General features: G+C 49.4%; 8 protein-coding genes across 8 annotated transcripts; 4 read left to right on the top strand and 4 right to left on the bottom strand.

Moving 5' to 3' along the window:
- Positions 1 to 605: 605 nt before the first annotated feature.
- FTJAE_10842 (hexose transporter) lies at positions 606 to 2,353 on the bottom strand (the record flags this gene model as incomplete). Its single annotated transcript, XM_037343724.1, has 6 exons — positions 606 to 725; positions 779 to 1,291; positions 1,341 to 1,721; positions 1,772 to 1,917; positions 1,968 to 2,129; positions 2,200 to 2,353. The coding sequence occupies 6 exons, from the start codon at positions 2,351 to 2,353 to the stop codon at positions 606 to 608; spliced, it is 1,476 nt and encodes a 491-aa protein (XP_037202140.1).
- A 609-nt stretch (positions 2,354 to 2,962) lies between these two features.
- On the top strand, positions 2,963 to 5,602 carry FTJAE_10841 (beta-glucosidase H; the record flags this gene model as incomplete). Its single annotated transcript, XM_037343723.1, has 3 exons — positions 2,963 to 3,290; positions 3,336 to 3,579; positions 3,634 to 5,602. The coding sequence occupies 3 exons, from the start codon at positions 2,963 to 2,965 to the stop codon at positions 5,600 to 5,602; spliced, it is 2,541 nt and encodes an 846-aa protein (XP_037202139.1).
- A 210-nt stretch (positions 5,603 to 5,812) lies between these two features.
- Positions 5,813 to 6,687, bottom strand: FTJAE_10840 (uncharacterized protein; the record flags this gene model as incomplete). Its single annotated transcript, XM_037343722.1, has 2 exons — positions 5,813 to 6,220; positions 6,316 to 6,687. The coding sequence occupies 2 exons, from the start codon at positions 6,685 to 6,687 to the stop codon at positions 5,813 to 5,815; spliced, it is 780 nt and encodes a 259-aa protein (XP_037202138.1).
- Positions 6,688 to 7,110: 423 nt separating this feature from the next.
- Positions 7,111 to 8,182, top strand: FTJAE_10839 (fumarylacetoacetate hydrolase; the record flags this gene model as incomplete). Its single annotated transcript, XM_037343720.1, has 5 exons — positions 7,111 to 7,382; positions 7,446 to 7,542; positions 7,592 to 7,663; positions 7,718 to 7,979; positions 8,043 to 8,182. The coding sequence occupies 5 exons, from the start codon at positions 7,111 to 7,113 to the stop codon at positions 8,180 to 8,182; spliced, it is 843 nt and encodes a 280-aa protein (XP_037202137.1).
- Positions 8,183 to 8,843: 661 nt separating this feature from the next.
- On the bottom strand, positions 8,844 to 13,891 carry FTJAE_10838 (uncharacterized protein; the record flags this gene model as incomplete). The annotated part of the gene is made up of 13 exons (XM_037343719.1): positions 8,844 to 8,901; positions 8,968 to 9,040; positions 9,089 to 9,369; positions 9,416 to 10,260; positions 10,308 to 10,317; positions 11,016 to 11,040; positions 11,130 to 12,018; positions 12,469 to 13,216; positions 13,266 to 13,297; positions 13,350 to 13,382; positions 13,437 to 13,515; positions 13,562 to 13,776; positions 13,823 to 13,891. The coding sequence occupies 13 exons, from the start codon at positions 13,889 to 13,891 to the stop codon at positions 8,844 to 8,846; spliced, it is 3,357 nt and encodes a 1,118-aa protein (XP_037202136.1).
- Positions 13,892 to 15,554: 1,663 nt separating this feature from the next.
- On the top strand, positions 15,555 to 18,410 carry FTJAE_10837 (uncharacterized protein; the record flags this gene model as incomplete). Its single annotated transcript, XM_037343718.1, has 1 exon — positions 15,555 to 18,410. The coding sequence occupies one exon, from the start codon at positions 15,555 to 15,557 to the stop codon at positions 18,408 to 18,410; it is 2,856 nt and encodes a 951-aa protein (XP_037202135.1).
- Positions 18,411 to 19,229: 819 nt separating this feature from the next.
- Positions 19,230 to 22,148, top strand: FTJAE_10836 (salicylate hydroxylase; the record flags this gene model as incomplete). Its single annotated transcript, XM_037343717.1, has 6 exons — positions 19,230 to 20,195; positions 20,249 to 20,544; positions 20,939 to 21,000; positions 21,050 to 21,599; positions 21,648 to 21,729; positions 21,783 to 22,148. The coding sequence occupies 6 exons, from the start codon at positions 19,230 to 19,232 to the stop codon at positions 22,146 to 22,148; spliced, it is 2,322 nt and encodes a 773-aa protein (XP_037202134.1).
- A 469-nt stretch (positions 22,149 to 22,617) lies between these two features.
- Positions 22,618 to 24,469, bottom strand: FTJAE_10835 (arachidonate 5-lipoxygenase; the record flags this gene model as incomplete). The annotated part of the gene is made up of 3 exons (XM_037343716.1): positions 22,618 to 23,480; positions 23,532 to 24,111; positions 24,170 to 24,469. 3 exons carry the CDS (start codon positions 24,467 to 24,469, stop codon positions 22,618 to 22,620), a joined length of 1,743 nt encoding a protein of 580 aa, XP_037202133.1.
- Between the last annotated feature and the right edge of the window lie 1,011 nt (positions 24,470 to 25,480).

Raw genomic sequence — 25,480 nt, 5'->3', positions numbered from 1 at the left:
CGTCAAACCCAGACACTACCAAGATACCCACCATGCAACTCTGTAGCATCTTTGTCTTGGCAGCTGCCTTTATGCCCTTCGCCGCCGCAGATGATTGCGTTTCGCGAACCACGCCTTGTGTAAGTGGGCATAGTCTGTGAAGATGATGGTCGTTTACTTATCACATACCAGTCCCCGATTGCAGTCTGCGATAGTATGACTGGCCTCAATGTATGCGGTACAACGGAACATGCTAGCCAATGCTCTACAATGGTTGTTCCTGACAATGATTCTGGATCTGTTTCGGCAAGTCTCACAAAACTCCAAGTCTCATGGATGAGTAGCTAATAGCCTCAAAGTGCCAGTGCTGTAAAGTTTAATAGGAGCAGATCGCAGAAGCCCGGACTATATATAACACGATGGTCTAGTCCAATGGGCCAAATTGAGTTGAAATGAGATTATCTTTAGGGTTTACTAGACAATAAGAACTGGACCATCGATAGATTGGCTAATAATACGACATGTTGTCGCTGTTCCCGCAGAATGCATGTAGTAGGCACCACCAGTCAGTCAGCCTCACTCCAAGCTCTTAATAGTCCGCGTCCTTTCCCATCGAAGTCGCTTAGCTACTCCTTCTCGTTCCTCTGGTGCTCGATGCACTCAATATCGGTGGCTTCAAGCTTCTTCTCGGATGGGTTCTCGGAGTATTTCTCGAAAACTTCAGAAATCTCTTCAAGCGATCGGTTCTATAAATTTAGTCAGACAGGTCAATGTTGCGAAAGACTAGAGAAAGACTTACCTTGGTCTCCGGAAACATGAAGAACACAGTGACTAGAACAATGCAAAGCCAGACGCAGTACACGATATAGTACTTCCATCCAAGATTCTTCAGCCCAATGGGGTTGACGAACTGATTGAAGAAACTGGCTCCTTTGATGGAACCCATGAGAAGTGCGATACCCTTGGCGCGGATGTTGAAGGGAAGAATCTCAACAGGGTATGCCACAGCCAGTGGATTCCAGCAGATGTTGTACGATGAAGCGAAGAAGATGACACAGGTTAGTATACCTGCACCGGTGGCCTCTGACTTGGTTCTTGCAAAAACACTGCCAGTGATGGTCCAGGCGACCATGCCTGCGAGCATGCATGAAGTTGCGACGACGAAGAGAGGGCGACGACCAACTCGGTTGACAAGGTTCGCGCCAGTCATGGCCACGATCATGTTCCAGATCTGAAGGATACCGTTGATGAGAGTAATGTCTTCTTGAGAGTTGATACCAATGGATCGAAGGACGGGGGCGATATAGTAAGACTAGATAGATGAGTGAGTTACTTATATGATGTTGAGCGTGCTGACTTACCACCAATCCGTTGCCAGACCATTGGGGGAAGAAAGCACAGCAAATGACAAGGAATGTGCGATGCCTATTGGCCTTAGTCTGTACCAACTCCTTCCATGATCGGGAGCCTGCCAACTCGAGCTGAAGTGCAGTTCGGATCTCCTCAAACTCAGCGGCAACAAAAGCAGAGCCTTGATCACCGTTGGCGTGGTACTTGATCAGGATCTCGCGTGCCTCGTCATGGCGGTCTTGACCTACAAGCCATCGAGGACTTTCGGGGAGAAACCAGAGTCCGATGAGATTAATGATGGCGGGGAGGGCTTGAAGAGCTGTAGGGAGTCTCCAGGACCATTCGGAGTTGATGCGGTAAGTGCCGTATGTTGTCCATGCTGCAATGATGGACTAAAACCATTAGTCGGCGTACATGATGGCTCTATAGATATTGGACTTACTCCCAAGTACCAAAGTGTGTTGTACATTGATGTTAAGGTCGTTCGTGATTCGGGATGGGCAAGTTCGGCGGCGAGCATGGGAGCGGAGCTGGATGCGATGGTGATTCCAAGGCCGATTAGGAATCGCGAAGCCATATACATGGGCGCTGATGGGAGTGTCAGTATTCGTCTAACAAATGTGCCAGGAAAGGCTGACTGTTGATGCTCGCGGTCTGGATGATGGTAGAGAGGATGACAATGACATCTCCAACAACCATAGCCCAACGTCTTCCATGATGGTCAGATAGCCAAGCTGCAGGGATCGTTCCGAAGACGGCACCGAGAGGGAGAATGGCGTTCATGATTCCAAGAAGAGAGCCTTGTGGATGGTTGAAGTTTAAGCACCAAGGGTTAGGTACAATCACCAGCAATAGAAGTAAGATACTAACAGTTTTGCCATCGATCAACTCCTTGGATGCCGTTCATGAGACTCGAATCATACCCCATTGCAGCGCTGACAATCAGCGAGCCAGGGATGAGAAGAAGATACAGCTTGAGAAGGCTAGGATTCTTGAAGAGCGAAGTCGAAGCTGGAGCGGTCATGATGGCGATGGTGACGGTTGTCGATGATACTCAGAGAGCTGATGGTGGATGATCTGCAACTCAGGCTGGGGTACTGCCTTTTTATGACCATTTCAAGTTCAAGAAACTTGCATTCATCGTGAAATATCAAGGTGTCAGTTGACTAACGATCCCGACGCGTTCCAAAATCTGGATCGTGGTTTTCTACCCCATCCGGGGTAGCTGACCTGCTGAATCTTCTCCGCAAAACTCTATTATCGAGCTGAGTAGAAGACGAGCGCTAGCTTCCAGTGGAGATTGGGGAGTTCATGATGTCGGCTCATACACCGAAATGCCCCGGCCAATCAGGGACTGTAGTGCGTGGATCAGTGCGTCGGCGCCATAGCCGAATTGCCCCGATGATGAACTTACCCTGTTGTTGGTGTTGAGGGTTCCAAGAATATGGACTTGGACCAGGGAACAAGCCCGACCTGCCCCGGAGTCAAATCGGGGACCCCGTATCTCGTGGCAAGATGTTCTTAAGATGTCATCTTCCACGATTCCTCGCGCGTTCGCATCCTTGAAGCTGCCAACGCCTGGAATTACGTTTGTCTCGTTAGTTTCATTTTGTCCATCTCGCAGCCAAAAGCCATGGGCTCAATCGATCGCGACCTGCCATCCGAGCTCTCACTAGAAGAGGCCGTGAACCTCCTCTCAGGCCATGATTTCTGGCATACTCGTGCCAACGAAGCCCTCGGCCTCGGTTCACTCAAGTTCTCTGATGGTCCGAATGGCGTCAGAGGCGAAGACTGGATCAATGGAGCACCATCTGCAGCCATTCCCTGTGGGACAGCTCTAGGTGCCTCATTCGATGTGGAATTGGTGACGAAGCTGGCTGGTGTTCTCGCGAGAGAGTGTAAGCGAAAGGGCGTGCATGGACTCCTTGCTCCAACTATGAACACCCATCGCTACCCTTTGTGTAAGTCCCATCAGATGGCTACTCGCGACCCAACTAACTGTTTAGGTGGGCGAAACTTTGAATCATTTAGCGAAGATCCCTTGCTCAGCGGCCTCATCGCTGCGTCTTTCGTGAACGGTCTCCAAGCACAGGGCATTGCCACGAGCCCAAAGCACTTCCTAGCAAACGAAGCTGAAAACGGTCGACGATGGAGTGACAGCATTATTGACGAGCGAGCACTACGGGAGATATACCTTGAGCCGTTCAGAATTGTGGTAGAACAGGCCGATCCATGGTCCATCATGACTGCGTGAGTCAAAGGCAGCCCTGTCAAAAACACCAGATTAACGTGTGATCACTACAGGTACAACTCGGTTAACGGCTCCTTCTGCTCCGAATCACAGAATCTTCTGTCCATCCTGCGCGACGAATGGCGATACAATGGCGCGGTCATTTCAGACTGGTTCGGCACCTACAGCACAACTGAAGCATTCAATGCTGGCCTCGACCTCGAGATGCCAGGACCGACCAAGTTCCGCGAGTACAATAAAGTGTTGAAGGCCATAAGAAAGGGTGAAGTACAGAGAAAACAGATCACAGACTCAGCAGCGAGGATTGTCGATCTTCTTCGAAAGACTGGCCGTGCCGGAGAACCTGGTTTCCCGCCGCCGCTGAAGGCTGAAGAACCAGATTATCTCGACGATGTCGAGTCGAGAGCGTTGATCCGACAGGCTGCTGAGTCAAGTATGGTGCTTCTCAAGAATGGAAGAGACACACTTCCACTACTTGATCGAGCCACCAGACTCGCTGTGTTTGGCCATCATGCGACAGAGCCGTCCCTGTTTGGAGGAGGCTCCGCTAGTCTCAAAGTGCCATACACATCAACTCCATGGGAAGTTCTCAGCAAGACATATTGCAACGCTACGCTTGGGGCCGGCGTAGCGGTCAATAGGCTTGTACCACTACCAAACGAATCTGGCCTTGGCATTGAGAACATCACGCTTCTTTGGTATAACGGAGATCAACCCTCTCCAGGCCAGCTCTTTCACCGTCAAGAGTTCAAGGACACTTTATACATGCTTGTTGAGCATGCACCAGACGGTCTGCTAGATCGCTCTGACTTTTGCACAACCATGAAGTTCGAGCTTGTCGCGCAAAAGTCGGGGTTCTACAACCTTAGTTTAAGCGGCCCTGGTAGCGCAAAGTGCCTGCTAGACGACAAGGTTGTTCTTGACGTTGAGCGAGATCTCAACGTTTCTACCGAGGACTTCCTCTTTGATCGCTCGAAACTGGAAGTCTGTCGAGATGAACCGCTACTCTTGGAAGCAGGTCGAACATACAAGTTTGAAGTTGTCAGCTGGTCGTCAAAGCACAAGGCGCAGAATGTGACCCGCGAGTTCTTCATCCAGGGCTGTCGACTGGGTCTTGCGCTCGCTAGCGATGATAATTTGCCTTTGGCTAGTGCAAAGAAGCTCGCGGAGACTGTCGACACTGCGCTAATAGTTGTCGGTACCGGCACTGAATGGGAATCTGAGGGATTCGACCGTGTAAGCATGAAGCTCCCACGTCGGCAAGATGAGCTCATCCTTCGTGTTGCCAAAGCATGTCAAGGCAAGACTATCGTGGTGGTCAATGCTGGGTCGCCCATTGACACGAGTGCTTGGATTGATGAAGTGGATGCAGTCATCTATGCGTGGTTTCCGGGTATGGAGTTCGGCAATGCGTTGGCTAGAGTTGTCTCTGGAGAAGTATCTCCATGCGCTAGACTCCCAACTACGTTCTGGGATACGGTGGAAGATTACCCAGCTGGCCACGTGGAGAGCCTTATGACTCCTAACAAGGAGATACATTACCGCGAGGGTATCCACGTCGGATACCGCCAACAGTCACTTGAGACGTACAACCCGCGTTTCGCTTTTGGTCACGGACTGTCATACACCACGTTCAGCTGTTCTATCACAAGTCCTACCTACTTGGCGTTTGACGCCCGCCAAGAAACAAACAAGGTAGTCATGAGAGTTACGAACACTGGATCGCGGGCTGCTAGTCAGACTGTTCTCCTCTTCATAGAAGCTTTGGAGCCAGCGACACCAAGACCAAGCGTAGAGCTACGAGCATTTGCAAAGATGGAAATTCTGGAGCCGGGAGCTTCCCAAGATCTGGAATTCTGCTTGAAAGTTCGGGACTTCTCGTATTGGGATGTCAAAGACCATCTTTGGCGCGTTGACGCGGGCAATTACAGGTTACGCGTTGCTGGACCGCATGGAGTTGGGGACTGGAGAGAAATTGAGGATGTTACCATCAGAATCGAAGAACGAATGACAGTAGAATAGAATATGGCAGATTTCTTGGAACTTTTGTGTTGACCCCTGTGTTATAAGCGTCCCTCGATTGACATCAGTGTATACAAACTAGATTGGGGTTGGCAATTCGTCGAAGCGTATTTCACTGTGAACTCATGAGGTACCAAGAAAGTAGCGCAGCTCCAGTTACACTTAACGAGAATATTCTCTTCTTCAAAACATCATTAGATTACTCTCAAATCATACAACCTCCTTCCACTGTAACTTCTCCACCTCATCATGACCTGTCATGAACCTGATACTGTTCTCAAGAATGACTCTCAAGACCTCCATTTCCTTCTCGTCACGGGGACCGTAGATCATCAAGTATGTACTGGCAATAGCATATTTGTTCTTCACCCAAGAGGTTTCGGGAACCGAGAGTCTGTGCCTCTCGGCCCATCCTTTCTCGATGATTACACGAGCGTCGGCGGGTGAAAGGTATAGATGTACCGACAGATCAGGGTGAGCATGGCCGAGCTCGCCTCTCGCTATGATCGCAGTGTTGGGAAGGCTTTCGGGCTGTGACTCAAGGAGCTTTTGTGAAACAAAGAGTGCGTCGTGGTGCCGTTCGTACAGTGACTTCTTGGTTTCGAGGGTTGAGGGGTGCTGTCGTGCGGCGTTGTTGAAGAGGTTTTCGATGTATTACCAAGCAAAGTTAGTCGAGTTAAAACGGCCGAGATGAGCAGAGATCGAGGACATACAGTTCTCATACACGGAGGCGCATGCTGCGACAATTGCCGATGGGGGGCAATGCCCCCAAGTAGCGCCCGCTCTCCCTGACGCCTAGGTAGATTTTGGATCTCAGAGTGGCTTCCCTCTATAGGATAGTCGGCGATATAGGTGGCCCCGGACTTGCTCAATGCAAAAGGACGGGTGCCAAAGGTGATCCACGCCCAACCTTTGACATTATAGGGAGGACCACCTGGACCGAGGGCGAGGTAATTGCGATAGTCCTTGATACACCAAGCTGCAAACGCTACTAGGGCTGCAGCACCAGAGGTTGTAGCGAGGAGTAAGGGACGCTGGTGAATTGCACGATCCAACATTGCCTTGAGGTGTTGGAAATCAGCCATGGTGATCAGACTAGGGCTAGTACTGTGAGAACTTGACGGACATACCGACAACTCTGGGGCAAGACTTAGTTATGTACTCAAGAATGACAGCCTGCGCGTTCCGCCGCAATCATTCAACACCAAACCTCTTGCGACACCAGCTCCAGCGACGATCTACTCCAGTTTCGGCCTAGAATGGATCATCGGGGCATTTCGGCCTCTGAGCCGACGCCTCCAAAACTCTACGCAGGGGCTCGACTCGATGATCTCCACTACTCCACGCCCTAGCCCATTGTCCTGCTTCCGATGACGGTTTGGAATTACTGGAAATGGCTCGACCATTTATTTAAGCATCGTATAATCGGCAATTTTCCCAATGGACCCGATATACCCATGTCTTCTTCAGTCATTCGACGTCAACTATTCACCAATTCCTCTACCAAAATGTCAATCCAACGCCTTGTTCGTTTCGTCTCGAAAGATGATGGCAAGACTTATTACGGTGCTGCAGATGAGGCCCTCCAATTCGCCAGTCCTCTTCAAGCAGGAAGCCCATTCTCGCCTACGACTAAAGTCGGCGACAGCAAGCACAGTATTCAGAAGCTCTTGTGTCCCATTGACATCGACCATGCTCGGTCTGTTGTTTGCATCGGGTTGAACTACACGGACCACGCTGAAGAAGCCAAGATGGCTATCCCAAAGGTTCCAGTTGTTTTGTAAGTTACCGCGCTCTCCACACTTCACTTTGGAGAACGTGGTCTCACAACCGCTGTCGATAGCTTCAAGCCAGTCACTGCGCTCACTGGCCCATACGACGACCTTGTCCTCCCTTGCACTTCATGGGAAAAGGGAAGACTCGACTACGAATCAGAACTGGTAAGATGTCCTAATTACAGATAAAGAGACAAGATGCTTACTTCCGTAGGTCATTGTGATTGGCAAGAAAGCTTCGCGGGTGTCCAAGGATGACGCACTGGATTATGTCTTCGGCTACACGGTAAGTAATCAGAGTTCACAGGAGATGAGAGACTCGTTAATAATGGTGTTATAGGCAGGTAACGATATCTCAAACAGAGCATGGCAGCTTGAACCCAACTTGGGCGGAGGCCAATGGTGCTACTCGAAATGCTTCGACTCCTCCGCTCCTATAGGCCCTGCGATCGTGTCAAAAGGCACCCTTGGTTCTGCTGTCGGTCTTGGGATTCGCGGTACCCTCAACGATACCCAAGTGCAAGATGGTAACACCAACAATATGATCTTCTCTGTGCCTGAGATTGTGTCATTCTTGAGCCAGGGCATGACCCTGCTTCCTGGTAGGTTCACTACTCACTACCCACAAGACTCATTGCAATAAGTCACTGACTCTCCTCTCCTAGGAACCCTCATCTTCACTGGAACACCCGCTGGCGTTGGGTTTGGCAGAAGGCCTCAGGTTAGTATGAAGGAGGGCGATGTCACCAAGGTTGAGATAGATGGTATTGGTGCTATTGCAAACAAAGTTGTATATGAAGAATAGATTCCCAGAACATTCAGGGTAGCATAGTAGAATATTTTAATCGACAGAATTGACTAAAGAACTGACCAATTAATATACCTGCATGTCATTCCCAATTGACCTGTTCTCATGCCATTGAGCATCCACTATCAACGCCCAAAGCTGATCCGCGCAAAACGAAAGACTCGCACTCTCCTTATCCCACAGTCGAAGCTGGTGATATGCATGTTGACAAGCATCCAGAGCATGCCGGGAAAACGACCCTCCAAATATAGTAGGCATGGCTGATCCCTGTGACATCGGACTTGCAATGTCGGGAGTCTGAAACTCAGGCTCGCTTGAATCCATGTAACTAATGACATTTGGTAGATGACATGCAGCAATGAGTGAGATAGCAGCTGACCAGACGTTCCTTGCTAAAAGCCAGCATCCGTAATGCCGAACCGGCTGTTCTGATTGTTGGTGGAGAAACTTCATCGTGTAGTACAGGTACTTCACCGTTCCTTTTAATAAAGCGTCAGGAGTGGAGCCTGGTTCGTGTGTGTCGGAGTGAGTATCTGCGAGAGCCGCGAGAAAAGGACGGAACACCAGCATCATCAGCTGTCCTTGTCTATCAACCAAGACCTTTCGCATTCGTTGTTTGATGGATTGCTCCAGTGTTTCAATTGTTCCTGGAGAGAATTCAGAGGGAAAGTGTGAAGCAACTCGAAGGTCTGCTGGGAGGGAGCTCATCCTTTTGACTAGTTAGTTATAGCTCAGATATTCTCCTAGGCAGTGACCTTTGCTGCAGAACCCATAGAACTTACCATTCGTTTATCTGACATTCAAACTCGCGCGCTAATGGATAACTGGGTGCTATATCAGATCCGGTAGAGTCTTCTGTACAACTATCAGATTTTGTCACATAAAATGCTGTCAACGACCTACCGCTGTAAAGTTCAGCCTTGATACGTTCAACCAATCTCCGGCTGGATGTCTCAGCTAGGTAGTAATACCACGTATCCGTGTCAAGCTGTGAACCGATGCTCGGCCATTCGAACGGCTGAGGAGGTGGTGGCGGAATTGGAGTGCTTTGAATCAGATGCCCGAGCCTGCCGGACTTGAGAAGCCCAAGATGAGGATAGATCTCTTCCGTTAGCTCCAGCTGCATCTTTGCAGTCGCCCATAGTACTCTATGGCTCAGCTTCTGCTCTAGAATATCGGGATACCTGTTTGGTTAGTGACTTGCGACTTGGTACGTGAGAGTAGGCGTACCTTAGTAGCATTGTCTCAGCTTTGGCAGCTGCTGTCTCAACATAACACCAAGCCTTCCACGGTTTAAGAATCCACATCTGATAACTCGCCAGTAGTAACTGTGCCTGTAAGTCTTTGATGGGTGAGCAATTACTAAACGCAGTAACTCCAAGCCAGGGAAGTGCCAGAGTTATGTAATGGGATTGACCAAGCGGTTGCTTCTCGGGAGATGTCCTTGCTGATACTTCTCCTAGAGCGAGTACTAATAGCAAGATTGCCATGTCTGGAGGATTTAGTCCTGTCGGTAGCTGCTTCTGGACTGGCCAGTTTTGAAGCTCGCTATCCTTCAATAGTCGATCTTCCAAATCCTTTAAGAAGTCAAGATCCAAGATTGGGGACTTGCTGTGGATATTAACGACATAGCTTCTGATAAGCGATGCCGTGAGATTTGCTGATTCCGGAGTGGAATCCGTTAGCATATTGTCTGACATAACTTGGCCATAGTCGAGCGAATCAGTTGTTGTATCTGGTCTCGCGAACTCTGCCTTTATCGAAGGACTTGGTCCAGGTGTCTCTGAGCTTCCATCAGGGCTGTTTAGTAGCTCATTCCGGTACAGCTCCCAGTGTCGATGCTGACCGCATCTAGTGATAGGTTCTCGAAGTACATTCCAAGACATTATTATGTCCCCGCTCGGCCACTGATTCCATGATCTTGGTCTCTCTTGCGAGGCAGGCGTGGCTGAATTGGCACTCGGCGCTCTGAGAGGACCAGTAGCTGTAGCATCCACGATCTGTTTGAGCACATTACTCTCCATAGTCTGAATTCTTTCCAAAATGAGCAACGAAGCTTTATCCAGGCTTGAAGTCTAATGTCAGTGTAGATACTGCTAGCTCGTACTTGTTGCAGCCTCACCTGGCGGATTCTATGTCTGGGTAAGTGCATTCCGAATTGGTCTTGACGCAGAAGCCACAGCTAGGTCGTTGGCTATCACACCGAGACTTTCTTAAATGCCATTAGTATGCTTACAGGCCTTTATAATGCGGGTATGGCAAACCTTGCTCGGCAGACTAGACACGCGTGCAAGGCGCGCTTCCTGGAGTACTGGCCCCCGACATGTTTGCTTGGCTCATCCATATCTCAATGGTTAATGCCACATAGCAAGAAATAGAAGAGTTTGAGAAGCCTGAGAGTTTCTGAGCACACAATGTCCCAATTATCGTTGCCGAAACTTGCTGTTCAATTTGACTACCGCCTCGACCTTTCACTGCCGTCGCCTATGTGATGAGTCAAAATTGTCGCTTCAATGGTGTAGCGCTACAAGGCAAGCAGTTAATAGCGGGTAAGTACGAGCACGTCGTCTGCAATCTGTTTCGTGTACGTTGGAAGCAGGGTGAACTCTATAAGCCATCGTGAGATCATTCCCTATAGTGGCTGAAAAATGCACTGTCCCGAAGTTTAACCTTCCGTCAGTGGAATACAGTACGGCGATGAACCGGATTAATAGATACACTAAATACTAAAGATGTAGGAAAAAGCAAGAAATTGTTTGTCGATCTTGACCTTAGCTTCGCGGGCCTAAAATTGCATTTCTCATGATGCCTTGCTTCGGCCAGAACTCACAGCGAAATGGCACCGGTGACAAGAACTGCAGGTTATGTCAAACGACTTAGCCCATAGGTCCATGGGTGCTATAGAGTTCTAGGATCATTTTACTATTTTTATGTAATTATTTACTATACTTGCTCGGGTTTTCGGCAAACAGTTTATAGACAGCCATCATGTCCTCCTCCCCCAGGCCAGTTTCGTGAGCCTCTCTGTAGAGAGAATTGCATACTTGGATAAATGGTGTTTGAACTTGCACACCTTCAGCCGCCGACTTGATCAGCTCAGTGCTGTTATAACAGTCTTTGATCGCAGCTTGGGGTGTCCAATCTCCATTCAATATCTTTGCGATCTTCATCTTGGAGTATACGGATGCCATAGGACTATTGTTCAGAACCTCCCCAAAGGCCTCCAGATCCAACCCTTGAGCTCGTGCAAGATTCACTGACTCAGCGAGGCCCGTTGTCACAGAGATCAAGAATAGGTTGGTGGCATATTTGGCCTTGAGACCGGACCCGATTGGGCCACAGTAGATGGCGGCACGAGTGATAGGATCGACGATGGGTTTGATCTGTTCAGCAACCTCTCGGTCTCCAGCCATCATGCCTACAAGTTTTCCTTGCTCAGCTGGGACTTTACTGCCACTAACAGGCATTTCGATAAACTTTCCTCCCGCATCTTGGACCTGCTGCGCAAGCTTATGGCTGAAGTCGACAGGTACTGAGCTTGTGTTGATAAGCGTTTTGCCACGGATGGCTTTCATGAACCTGTCGCCTGGTTCGCTGTCGATCATAGATTGCATTGCTCGGCCGTCGAAGAGCATTGTGAAAATGACATCGGACTTCTCAACCACCTCGGAAGGGGTCCTCGCGGCTTTAGCACCGGCTTCGACGAGGGGCGTGCATTTGGCGGCATTTCGATTCCAGACGGTGACGGGGAATTGTCGACGAAGATTGAGGGCCATGGGCGTGCCCATCGTTCCCATGCCGAGGAAACCGATTCTCATATTGGCTTGTTTCGACTATGAGGCGTATCGATGCAATTCCGATGGTAGACAATAGTTAACCTGCTGAATCACTTTCGATTAATGTTTCTATGCCTGCTTTTTTAGGTGACTTGAAGGATTCTCTCAACGGCTAATTCGGTAAGAAATAACCCATCGCACGCCCTTCACAATACAAAGTCGCGGTACAGGGCGCAGACACCGACTTCGGCAACAGTTCACCCGATACATTGCGAAACGCCGATGGTAACCGCCAAGAGGAAGGTAGTGTGACACCTGGACTGCACCAGCCTAGATTTCATTGCATCCCCAGTATGCCATTTTTTGTACAGTGAAACTGGAGGCCTGCGATGTTGGTATGATACGGGTAGGAACTGAATATTTACAATAGAATAAATAAGGATATAGCAAGCTTCAATCTCTTCCGCCAATTTTCCCGCTCTATTGTGAACAAGACGAGCAATCAACATTTCCATCCTTCTCATAGTACTTAGTTCCGCTAAGAGACGAAGTTCCAGAATCTCCCGGGTTGCCACTATAGCTTGAGCAAAGACCACCATTTGGAAGTCCTGCGTAATCACCGAACTGGCAGCTCGGGTTGCTGTCGCAACGCTGCATACACTCCTCAAAACTACCAACATAAACGTTGAAGTCTATTTGTCTGAAAAAGACTGAATTATCAACGTTGACTTCTGTGTCGCATAGGACCTCGAATTTGCACTGGCATGCGCTTTGAGGTGTATAGGTTGTGCAGATTGGTCCGACGGAGCGGGTCTCGGTGGTGATGGATGTAGTCTTGTCGACTTCGGTGGCTTGCTGAGTGATTATAGAGGTTTCTTGATCGGCGGTAAAGGAGGTCGAAACGGTGGTAGCGTCGGCGGTGGTTGTTGAGGTGATTCGAGGTCCCGGGAGAGTGACGGTTACATATCGAGTCTTTGCTGGAAGGGTTGTAGTGATGGTCACTGCAGGCTGGGTTTCCGTGTGGACATTGACGACCGTTTCAGGGTGAGGCTCAACAGTCTCAGTGATGATAGAACCAGTTCCTTCGATGGTAGTCTCTTGAACACCCATACAGGCACAAGCACTGCTGTACTGTTCGGCATCTGTGCATGATGCAGCATAGGATGGGATATTCGTTGGCCTGAGTATGTTCTTGGTGGATCGAGCTGCGATAGCACGCTTCGAGGGGAGGCCATAATAGGTTGTTTCCGTGATGCTAAAGGAGAGTCAGAATGAGACCTTACGAATGGGAGGTCAGTACGTACGTGTTCACGTCAGTCTGAACAACGGTTTCGGTCTATGTTCTGTTTAGCCTTGCAGTCCTCAAATGGGTATCTCGATATACTTACGTTGACATCCGTCTCGAGGTAAGGGTCTGGTGTCTGTAAAACAGTCAGCAATATGATCTCATGACGCATGAGCTTTCTAGAACTTACAATAGTGACGGTGACAGTCTTGGTAGGAGTGACAGCAAAATAGACGGTCACAGGGTCCGATGTGACGCTGGTTGTGGCGCTAGATATTGTCAGTTCTGCCTGCAGCAGATGGATAGGGGACTCACGTTTGATCGGACTGTGTCGCCGTAGCTTCATCTGTCTCCGGACCCAGAGTCTCGGTATCTTTCAGACTCACGGTCGATTGCACTCCAGTCGCCGTCACTGTCGTCACAGGAGGGATGGAAGTGTATCTAAGGAATGAGGAACAGTCGCTCTCATGCGCAGGCGGCCATCTTCGAGCTCGACAATTAGAGAGTCCAACCACTTTGAGACATGCATCCTGTAATGGTCAGCAAGGCAATGCTACAGTGAATTGTTGCAATTACCTTGGTGCAAGTGCCTGCATCGGCAGACGCTGATGCAATAAGCAGAGCGGATAGCAATGTCACCTTCATTGTTAATCGTCTACGTCACGCGAACAAGAACGGCTAAAATAAAAACGCCATGAATTGAAGAGAACGGTATTCCTCTATGTACTTGCTATCGGCATCTATTTCCGGCCTCTTTTGTGAATCTCATCTCATGAATCTGTTGGTGAGAAAATAGCGGCGTCAAAAGCGGCCTATATCTAGACTATCGATTCTCAGCATCTTTGATGGCCAATCAAATGTTCCCTCGCTGGTCCAAAACCTCCTAGCTTCGATCCTGCTTCCTGTAGCGGCGGGCCTAACCTGACGCAATTTCAATTTTACGAGCTGACTACCCTAGAAGAATGCGACCCGGTAAAGCTAGGCCAAGAAACGTCTAATAAACCTCAACTCTTCAGGCGTTCCTAGTAGACCTTTTTCTATCTATTGATCATTTCCATCATCGCCGACCAAGAACTGAATAAAGTATGAACTACCATTTAGGGAATAGCGAATATGGATGACGTTAATTTGATAGGTAGTTGTCTCAGGTTCTTTTGCTTGTATTGTGAAGCCCAAAGATCTTCTTATCAAGAACATTATCGTTCATGAGCATGACCCAATAGTACTTCTGGGCCCTTGAATAGATCTTCTACTGCTCCTTGTCCAAGTTCCCACCAGGAAAGATCGCATCAGGTCCAGTATGAAGTTTATCGTGGTAATCGCCCAGCTTGGTTCAGTTCACATTTACAGAGCGCAACATCATGTTCGGGGTCATTGGTCTCAACGGCGTGCAACGGTAGAGAGTCGTCGACTTATATCTTGTCCTCAACTGCCCTGATGTCTTGGAGAAACTTAAGCTTATCAAACCCGGCTCCCCAATTAAAGGTTTGTTACATAGTAAGCAGATCGATGTCGCTGTATCGAATATTCATGATCTAGGGTAGTTTACTGCAGATGACATACCAATCATGAATCCAGATGACAGAGCCGAGAGCCGAAACGGGAACGCCCGACATTTGGCCAAGTCCGGAGCCTCCGATTTCTCCGCGCTTTTCCCAGTCGGAGCTGCATGTAAAATCACCCTATTGCAGCTACCGCTTTTGCTGCTAATAAATCCCATATTTATCAGGGTCTTCAATACAGCGCTGTGGCGTGACTTAAGGCAAGCATATTTAGAAGATTAAATAGTGTCAAGCGCTATAACGCACTATTGGCTTCCAGGCTTTCACAGAACTTTGACAGGCACAGGCTAGCAGCTAGTCTCAAGCTGAAGCCAGGGGTAATTTTCTAACGTCCAGCGACGACGCAAAACGAGAGAAATATCTCTCGAGGCAAATCATCAATTGGCATCATAGCATCGGCTCTGGATGGTAATTTTTATACTGAAAAAACCCTTTCAAAAGCAGACAAACATCGTGCAAATGCGCCCCCTAACCATTTTCGTTCCGCAAAAGCGGAAACATTTCCCTTTCGGAACAGCGGACGAGGCGTTCACTAGCTGTCGCCGATTGAGCGGACCCGTTGATTTTGAGTAAATAGTCTCATCGCTTAGCAATAAGTGTCATGACCACTCTCAGGGACTAAGGTCATCGTAGTCCGCAGCTGATATCTTCATAAACAGTCAATATGCCGCTGCCCGGGTCCTCTCGCTTTTTTTGCTAACCTTCCCAACGCCTCTCTTGGCTATTACACTCGTTAACCCTTCGCCATGCGTTCTTCTTTTGCTTTGGTAGGCCTGACTCTCCTGTGCAACTTCAATGTTGCCTTCGCAGGCCCATGCAAGCCCCATGGTACGACCGGTCATACTGAAGCAACAGTGACGACAGCTGCCCCGACCACATCGCAGACAAAGGGACCCGTTGTTGTCAAGAACGTGATTGGTAACGGAAACTTTGCCGTCAGAGACCCCGCCAACCCAAGCAACATCCCGAACTACGTCGTCGAAGGCCAGGGTCAGATTGTCGAGAACAAGGGCTATACCGGCGACGGCAGCAAAGAGAAGGGCTGTGTTGAGATGCAAGCTGCTAATACCCCTACTGGACGCAAGCGAGCGATTGGAAACATCGTCAGCATTTCTCAACAGCTTGACTCCCTCGACATCAAGAAGAAGTACACTATTCGCTTCTTTTATGCTGTGGTTACTGCTAGCCAGATCAACGTCTGCACGCTAAGCGCGTCCATCGCCGGCCATGTCTTCTATACATCGACGATCCTTAGTATCGGAACGGCTATTGACTGGAATACTGTTCTTGAGCAAACCGATGTTCCCAACGCACAAGGTGCCTTTTCAGTGTCGGTCAATTGTCCGATTGGTGGAATTGCGGCTATTTATGTCGATTCGATCTTTATGTCTAACCAGGTCACTCCTGAGACGATCGATGATGTAGCGATTGACTTTGGTGATGGAGATGTCGCTACTACTACCAGTAGTTTACCGGCTGGATCTTCGACCTCCAACACGCCAAGCAGTGACGAGAGCACCAAGTCTTCCACGGAAACTGCGCACCCGACCACTAGTCTTTCCTTGGGTCCTGCTACTGAGACTTTCCATCCATCAACCAAGTCTTTTACTACTGTGTCTTTCATTGGTAGTGAGACCACCGTCAGTCAGGAGCCAAGTACCGCGAATGAGTTCACCGTCCCGACTCTGAACCCATCTACAGCATCAGAGAAGCAGTTCACGACTGTTACTCTGGACCCAACCACGAGCGCCTTCCATCCTTCGACCGCGAATGAGTTCACTGTCCCTACATTGGATCCATCTACAAAGCAGTTCACAACCCTCACCTTTGACCCACCCACAAGCGCCCTACAACCTTCAACTGCAAGTGAGATCACCGTCGATACCGAAAGCTCCTTGCCAACTGGCTCGCGTGTCTGCCCCGTAGGAGCCCCTCCACCAGGATACTGCACCCCTGTCCAGCCAGAAGTATCCCAGACAGTGTCCTTGCCCGGCATTCAACAAGTCGATGACAATGACCAGCCCACCGCCCCAAGAGCCTGCTGGGCTTTTGGAAAGGCCAAGCGAGGTACATGGGGTCAAACAAGGTCAAGCCACCCTAGGCAAAACTCCATCGCGGACTGCGCTTTGATGTGCAAACAAGTAGGGGATGCTTGCAAGGCCTTTGCGCTGGGCACCTTGGGCTCGGAGCCTAGCTGCTGGATGCTTGGCGACACACTCGGCGTCGCTGGTATTGATATAAACGCACAAGACTCTTTGATGTGGAATGATTATGATTGCTTTGAGTGTCATGACTGTGACATCAGGAACCCAGCGGATGTTGAGACTTCCATCTTGGCACCTTCAACCACCTCTCTTCCAGCGATCGAAACTACATCCACTTCTCCCTCCATTCCCACCCTCTGCCCCAACTGCCATCTGAAGAGCTCACCATCGTTAGACCTCGTCTGTGAGAAGATTGGTAACCTCGGCACCGTTGATCTCGCGCCTTATGCCAACAACGATTTCGACAAGGCCACTATGCAGACAAACTCGGAACAGTGTGCGACTATCTGTTATCAGCTCGACGGCTGTGCTGCCTCAGCTCACGATGCCGCGCGTGGACGATGCGCCTTTACCAATGTCGCTATGACGAGCAGCGCATTTGTGGAAGCACAGAATGTGAACGCCCATGATTTCATACTTCCATGGAGTTCCCAGGGCTGCTGGTCTTGCTCCAACGATTGTTCAGCTCAGCATGATACCACCAGCCAGGTTCCTAGCTCTACTGAACATACCGTCGAGTCCACGACAATGATTCCAACACGTACTGAACCTCTCACAACCTTTAGCTCCTCTTACATCCCAACAATCACTGAGTCTTCGATGCCTCAGTGTACCCTTGCTCTATCCGATGGATGCACCTTTGATCAGAACGACTATGACTACCAAAACTGCAATCCACAGGGAACTATGAGGAACACCTTTACACTTGAAGAGAATGAGTACCCATGGCAAGAAGGTGCCAACAGTTACCAGAACTGCGTAGCCCTGTGCAACCAGATGCCTCACCGCTGCAAGTCTTCAGCATGGGATCAGAACCAACAAGCCTGTGTCTTCTCCTCCAGCTCCGTCTTCTCCTCCGCCTTCACCCCTGGCAACAGTGGCGACCAGGACACAACGTGGAGTGAGCAAAGCTGCTTCAAATGCTTCTGCCACGACCAAGACCGCGATGCATACTCTGCTTCGTTGAGAACGTCTCTTCCTACAGCGACTTGCGCCCCCAGCATCACGAGTGAGGAAGCTGTTTGCTCGCTCAAGCAGGTTGACAACGGTGATTTGGTCTGCCAACATCAGGGTTACTTCCCGTGGCAGTGGGATGAGGCGCCTTCCAAGTTTCCCAACCAGGATTCGGAGGAGCGTTGTGCGGCTCTTTGTAACTCGAACCCTGACTGCCAAGCATCGGGCTGGTCTGAGGAGTATGGCAAATGCGCTATTGGAGTCTGGCAGCTTAAGGGCATCAGCTGGCAGCAGTTTGGTGATACGAAGTTGAGCTGGAGTGACAAGGGTTGTTGGGACTGCTCTGACTGCATCAAGAGTCAGAAATGGCGTATTTGGAACTAGTTTCTGCTCTTAAAAGATGACCGCTATACTTAGATTTTAATTTGTGCTGGTGACGCATCCATAGAGATATAGATTCGATAAGCCGATTGTATTTATGTCAATGATGCTCATGTGTTACACAACTAAGCCTGGAGGTGCCCCGTTATAGTAGTATGATTATTTGGATTGCTTTGGTAAGGCATAGCTGCAGAGGCAGAAGGGAATGCCAACAATAGGAATCGTCTTGCCAGTGAGACCTAATACGATAGAAAGAATGTTGGGGATAGCCTACGGAGCTCTATGAAAATGTACTACGTCTACCGCTTAACGCGACGAATACGGCCAACACGAGAAACACGGCTGATACGACCAATACGATTTGTGGAGTAACTAGCGTGCAGTTGGAGTGAAGATAGCAACGCGAGTGGCCAATAGCTACGGCCCATTCTTGATTCATGCCGCGATGGCTTGCACTAGGGTATTTATGGCCGTCATATCCGTTCTAGGTAGAAGCCATTATCCTTGGAGCAATAAATCTCAAAGGGTTCGATTATTCTCGTTTGAGAATTCAATTCGCCGCGGGTGGAAATTCTCTCTTTCATTTGGCCATCCGACCGGGTCTGAATTGCCCCGAGTTGCTTTGTTTCTTACTCTCGCCTTTTGTAGGTAGTCAAGCCTTGTGGCTGGGAGCTTGTATCATGGCTGAGAGCTTAGCGCCTTTTGCCATGTTCCCGCTACTATAAGATCACTGCCCAGGAGGGTCAATTTTCAGATAATTCTCCCATCAGAGTATCTCAAATTGACTGACAGTCTGTCGGTAAATTTGCCGCCGCCGATATCATGCATATTATCATCGTCGGTGCTGGTCCAGCGGGCCTTGCAGCCGCACTCGCAATGTCGCAAACAACCATCCAAGGCTCACTACCTCGCATTACTATCCTCGAGCTGCGCCCAAAAGTCGAAACCCTCGGAGGAACTATTCTGTTGACGCCCTTGGCGCTACGGTACCTGGATGCCCTTGGCGTTGGAGCACGATTACGAAAACTGGGTATCCCCATCCGCGGCGTCGACGTTGTGTCTCTTCGGACAGGCCAGACGCTGGGTCAGATGTTACCTGGAACAGATTCGCTGAGAGTTCTGAGGCATCATCTTGTGCAGTGCATGGCGGATGCCGTTGCTGAATTGCCTAAGGACCGGGTCAACTTGCGATATGGTGCGAGAGTCACCGACATACAACAGGTGGATGACCAAGGAGATGATGAGGCAACTGTTCACCTTGATGTTCAGTTTGATGCTGATAAGTCGCAAGAGTCCATCAGCTGCGATGTCCTCCTTGGATGCGACGGTATACACTCTTTCGTTCGGACCACAGTTATTGATCGTGAGCGGAAGAAGATGTATTCCGGTCGTGCCATCGCCTACGGATATGTCGACAGTGATTCTACTGGAAAGATTGGTGTCACGACAATGGATGAGAAGCCAATCCTCGGGGACTCTGCCATGATTCAAGGTCGGCATGGATCGTTCTTGATAACCCACTTCGAACCATCGAGGGAGAAGGTGTATGCTTTGGCTATTATGCCGATGGCAGAGAACCAAGACGCGCGGGAAGGATGGAAGGCTTTAGGGGAAGACAAAGTCACACTCAAGCGGGGTATCGTTGCTCGCTTCAAGGGAGGCAGTATCAAAGGACTAGAGTCTATGATCAATGAGAGCGACTGGTACTTCTATCCTGTCTATATGCTTCCTCCTGAGGGAAGATGGAGCAAGGGTAGAGTGCTTCTTCTCGGGGATGCCGCTCATGCTGTAAGTAAAGTAATCCCTTTACACTGGCTACATCGTCTGACATCAGGAAATAGATGCCACCCCAGGGCGAAAGCACAGGTATCGCAATCGAAGACGGTATCCTGTTCGCCCACGTACTTAGTGAGGGGATAAAACAGGGCGTCCCTTATGTGATGGAAGCCTACGAAGCCCTGAGACGGGACGACATAAATAAGCTCTACGAGGAGACGATGTTTCGCTGGAAAGCTGGAGGCTCGTCATCGTGGCTATGGGGTATTTTTATGGAACTCGCGACCTGGCTTTATCTTCTTCTTGCCAACTATCGACAGGAAGATTACTTTAAGCGGGATGTCAGAAGCTTCAAGCTTCCGTGAGAATAACGAGCGTTTTATGGATAGGCTCTGCAACAACCTTGCACAAGAGAATTCACAAATTGGCAGCACCGTTACGAATTATGTTATCAACCCTGAAATAAACCGCAATAATACTGCACCCAAATTATGAAATAATTTCAGATTTTTATAATACACTCACTGGATGCCTATGAAGGACATGCATATAGCTGAAAACAATACCAAGCTGCGCCTCCACCAATAAGTATGCTGCGCCACGGCTGATAAGCTGCGCCTCTATTAATAACTATCATCAATTCAACAAATTCCGCTCGCTCTTTCCCCGCCTAGCCAAGACATCTAGCCCAGCATAATACCATCAAGCTGCAGCTCCAAATAGCCTTTAATCATGGCCTCAACGACATCTTACAGTCAAGGAGAAACCTCACAGCGAGCTCCGCACAGGCGAGCCAACGTGGGATGGCTCTCCCCTTGTAAGCACGCCCGATCGCGGCTTTGCATTTCGATCACTCACGTCAACAGCAAATCAAGCACCAAAAGCAGTCATCAACGATAACTACGGCCCTGCGCTCACAAACGAAGAACTCTATGCTTTAGCGCGAAGTCTCTCTAAACTAGACCAGTTTCTTCTTCTCTATTGTCAGCATTTCTATCAGCAAATCGCGTCTGGTGCGCTCAATCCAGGTGATGTATCTGCGCAGAGACTGGCTCTGAATGACTTGGAGGATCTTCAGACAATCATAACTCAGATTCAAGATATTAACAACGGTCGTTTCATCTTCAGCAGCCACTACTTAAAAGAGAGGCATATCCTTTACTATTGGGGAAGAGCCTTTTCGTTTCTCTCTCAGAATCTATTGGCCGGAGATGAAATACACCAACCCTCGCTGGGGAACCTCAAGAGGATTATTGAACACGCCTCTGATATAGAGAGTGCAGTACTTGATGCGGGCTCGGCGGGGGTGCTGACATCTGATTATCGATTGGTCCTTTCCGAGCGATGGGATCTTCTCGAAAGTGCACTCAATCTATACCACCAGCATTCGCAGTCTCCTCGCACGGTTGCAAAATGGTGAGTCATTTAGTACATTATGAAGAAGCAACCTGAAACATGCTGTAGGCCAGAAATAGCACGAAAGATCCAAGCGGCACCGAAAGTGGCGCCTGAAGACACCAAAGCAGGTCTTCCTACGCAGTCTGGTGTACGTATATCTTTTGACCAAACTTCGGGCATAAACTTACCTTTACCTCATAGACATTCACCACGATACTCTGGCTGACGTTTATCGGAACAACCTTGTCTAATGTCTGGACCTTTGCCCTTGCCTACAACTACTCAGATCACAAACCGGGAACTACAAAAGACGCAGATTTCTGGTTCCTCATGCAAAGCTGCATCACCCAGGGGTTCACCCTGATCATCTCAGGCATTCCTCTAAGGGCTGATCCCCGATTGCGGAAGCGCAGTTGGGTACCTCCCATGCTGCTAGCATTGGTCTGCACGATAATAGCACCTCCCTTGTATCTCACCGCCCCGACAGAGTGGTCCAGCTTTGTTGGTCTTATAGCCACAGGCATTCAAGCCTTTATGGTTCTGCAGCTTGTGACAGTTTCAGGATGAATGCGGGACTATAGGTCTCATGGCTGTGCTGGTTTGACTCATGCGAACTAGCTTTTCAAGGATCCGTTATGAGTGTGTATAAGAAGCCCACCCTGGATGGTACTTTAATTGAGACAGATACTAGACTTTAGGTTGGAAGGTGGAAAAGCAACAGCCGAAATTACGATCAGCAAATTACATTGCTACCTTACTAATGGCTAGCCTGTTGCTTCACCAGGGTTATTGGGTCATCAGAACTCAGCGTTGTCGTCGAACAGACTCTGAACCTCTCTCATCAAATAAATATCTAGCTCATGTATTATTACCACTACAGTAGTTTTGAGTCCATCAAGTGTTGTATCTCTTTTGGGCCCCCAGTCTACCATAACATCCAAAGGGTCACATAGCCCATACTTCCCGACATACTCCTATCGAGCGGGCACTCTGAAATAGCTTAAATCAGTAGCGGTATAGAAAGTTTTCAGTTCTCCTAGGCCGCCATGATTCCAGGTGCCGTACTGGGATCAAAGACATTCCACACGAATGGCATTCCTTGACTGCATCCATCACGACCAAGCTTTCTTCCCTTGACCTTGTTGCTGAACTTTGACAGAGTAGCTGAATACACTTTGGCAGCTGCACGTGCCTTGTTGTTGATGTGGGAGTAGAACTCGGTGTCGTTGAAAAGGAAACGCAGCGAGTCAGAGGTATCAGCAATAGGTGCTTGGTTGAACGTAGCTACAAGCGCGATCTGGTGTATCGAGGCACCCAAGTCAGGGAGAAATGGTACGAGGCTGGAGACGCCCTTTTCCTTTGGCAGCGGTTTGTAAAGAGAGAACGGGTGCATTGGCAGAACGCCACTGTAGTGCACAAGACTATTGCTGTTCAGTGAGCCGTGAAGAATTGAGATGAGATAGGCGTGATGAGACAGTACGGCAACCAGTTCAGATTTGGTAGAGATGGACGCTGGGAAGTCGACGATATCGGCGGCGCGGGTTGCTTCATGAAACCATGCGACGAGCTCCTTGTCCGTGGTGATTGCGTCGTCCGAAGGGTAGTATGCGTCAACATACGCGGCGATAAACGTTCGAAGAGCACCGAGGATGACTGAAACATCCTCGTAGTAGGGGAATGACTTCAACTTAGGACCGTAATCGCAGTTTATCAAGCCCCGCCGGGTGAGCTTCGTTTCGAGATAATTCGCCCGCCAGGGAGCGCACTCTGATTTCCAAAGCTGCTTACTGTACGCGATAGCCTGGTCACCGTTCCAAGCAAAGTTCTTCTCAATCTCGCCGCCGGGGTTGACTAGAGTCGCGCTAGCTCCCACGCGGTATGCGAAAGAGTTGACGGCCACTATAACACTCGATTAGTTGTGTTATTTGAGCGAGCTTGGGAGTAACTTACCGCGACGCATCAGACCCCAGACTGGGTGCATGTCACTGAATGATCGGGTAGCCGACATGTAGATGAGGTCGGAAGTGACGTGAACTGCGGAGAGGTGATACCACTGATTATGCCAGACATCGTTCATGTTGAGCAGTACCTTGGCCAGCGTCCAGTCATTTTCTTCATCTAGGGGAGTATAGACCAGAGGCGAACCATTGTTGGGACGAATAGCCAGAGGCAAGAAGTCCTGCGAAACAGGATGAATGAAGAACAGCGCCTCACAAGCACCAGCGTAGCGACCTTTTGTCAAAGTCAGATTCGCCAGAGAGCTATGGTCCACGATGAACAAGCGCCCTTCTTTCTGGAGAGATCGCTGTGTCTTCGTCGTGATCTTCCGCGCTATCTTGTCGTCAACACGTAGTGCCACGCGTTCATCTGGTTTGACTCGTCGTAGGCTTTCGGGGTGTACCGAGAGTCGCTCCATGGAGAAGGACAGATCTGACTTGGCATTCCGAAGGACTCCTGCGGCGAGTCCGTCTGGAACGCTCTTCTGCCACTGGCCATCGTATAGCTTGAAATAGGCTTCGAACGAGTCTAACTGGAGAGTCTTCTCAGAAGAATTAGCAACGATAATGGGACGGGTGGCAATGACTTACCCCGTTGAGGGATGCTTGGGCCTGAGCAGTATCCTCGTCAACATGCTTGTAGATAGATGCCTCAGATATCTCAAAGGCGCTGTACTGAGCCTTGATGGCCTTCCTTCCAAGCGGTCCCGCAGGCCATGGGTTCACACGGATGAGGGTATCATCCGCTCCGTACTGGAAACCCTGTCGTGTCTTTTCAATCGCGGCGGCGCGGCCTGAGTCGGTGCTTGACGGGAGTGAAAACAGGCGTGGCTGACTCGCTGCGCCCAAGGCTCCAGCGACATTGAACAGTAACGCCAACTTCAACAGCATTTTGAATTTACGCTTAAAAAATAAAACCTAAGGACTGAGGTATGGCCGATGTAGCGACGGGCATAGCATGTCCTTTATACATATAATTGCCATTCAGCATCGGGCGCGCGCACACCGAGAGAAAACGGCCGTCATGATAATTGTGCAGTATCGGTGCTAGCCATTGACTTTGACTATCATTCCCGAATTAGCCGTGTGGGAAGCTTAGCGCTTCAACTTGTGGCCGGAAAATGCCTACGGGTGCCGCGAACGCCGTACCGGTGAACGCCAATGAACTATGAACAAGCCTCACTGAATTCTAGAATTGTAGCGGCAATCTGCCGCGGTGAGGGCGTCTATATGAACCCCGGACCAGTGCTAGTTCATTAAGTTTCAGTACAATTTCCCAACAGTCTGGATCGGCAACTTTAAGTTCAAACTTATGCCTAGCAAATGGCTTTGCAGCACTGACCCTCAAAAGTCGGGGCACTGTCGGCAATTTTCGTTCCGGTGCCCCGCGGATGATTAAATTACGACGATGCATTACTTCGCTGCACTTTCTTGCATCGACATTGAGAATAATAAAGAACAGACAGATCCCGTTTTTGGCATCTTATATTATGATACTGGTACTTAGCCAAGCTTGTGTCTGGACCTAGCTGCCGTCACGCCATAAACGTATAGATGGATTACTGGAGATGAGGGCTTATTTGGGCGAGGGTATCTAGGAGGGTATCACCACAGGTTACTCTATAGACGGCGTGCTATCGCTCTGCATAGCCCTATCCCGTCATGTTAATTATTGATTTCGATTATACGGCTTTATTTGTAATCTATTGACATGCACTGTGTCTTCGTTCGGCTGAGAGAGGATACTAGTTCTTTCTCTAAGATGACCAAGAATAGGTCCTTAGCGGCAATACGTCAAGCCCTGCCTTTAAGCTGGGGACTGGATATACGTATCGCGAAGTGAATATATGGAATCTCGGTTGACGCTAGATGAGAGCAGCTCAGATTGACAGAGGCTGTCGT

This window comes from Fusarium tjaetaba, assembly GCF_013396195.1.
Source record: "Fusarium tjaetaba strain NRRL 66243 chromosome Unknown NRRL66243_c0000255, whole genome shotgun sequence".
NCBI lineage: Eukaryota > Fungi > Ascomycota > Sordariomycetes > Hypocreales > Nectriaceae > Fusarium > Fusarium tjaetaba.
The sequence above is the reverse complement of the archived record's forward strand: the minus strand, read 5'-3'. Positions and strand labels throughout refer to the sequence as shown.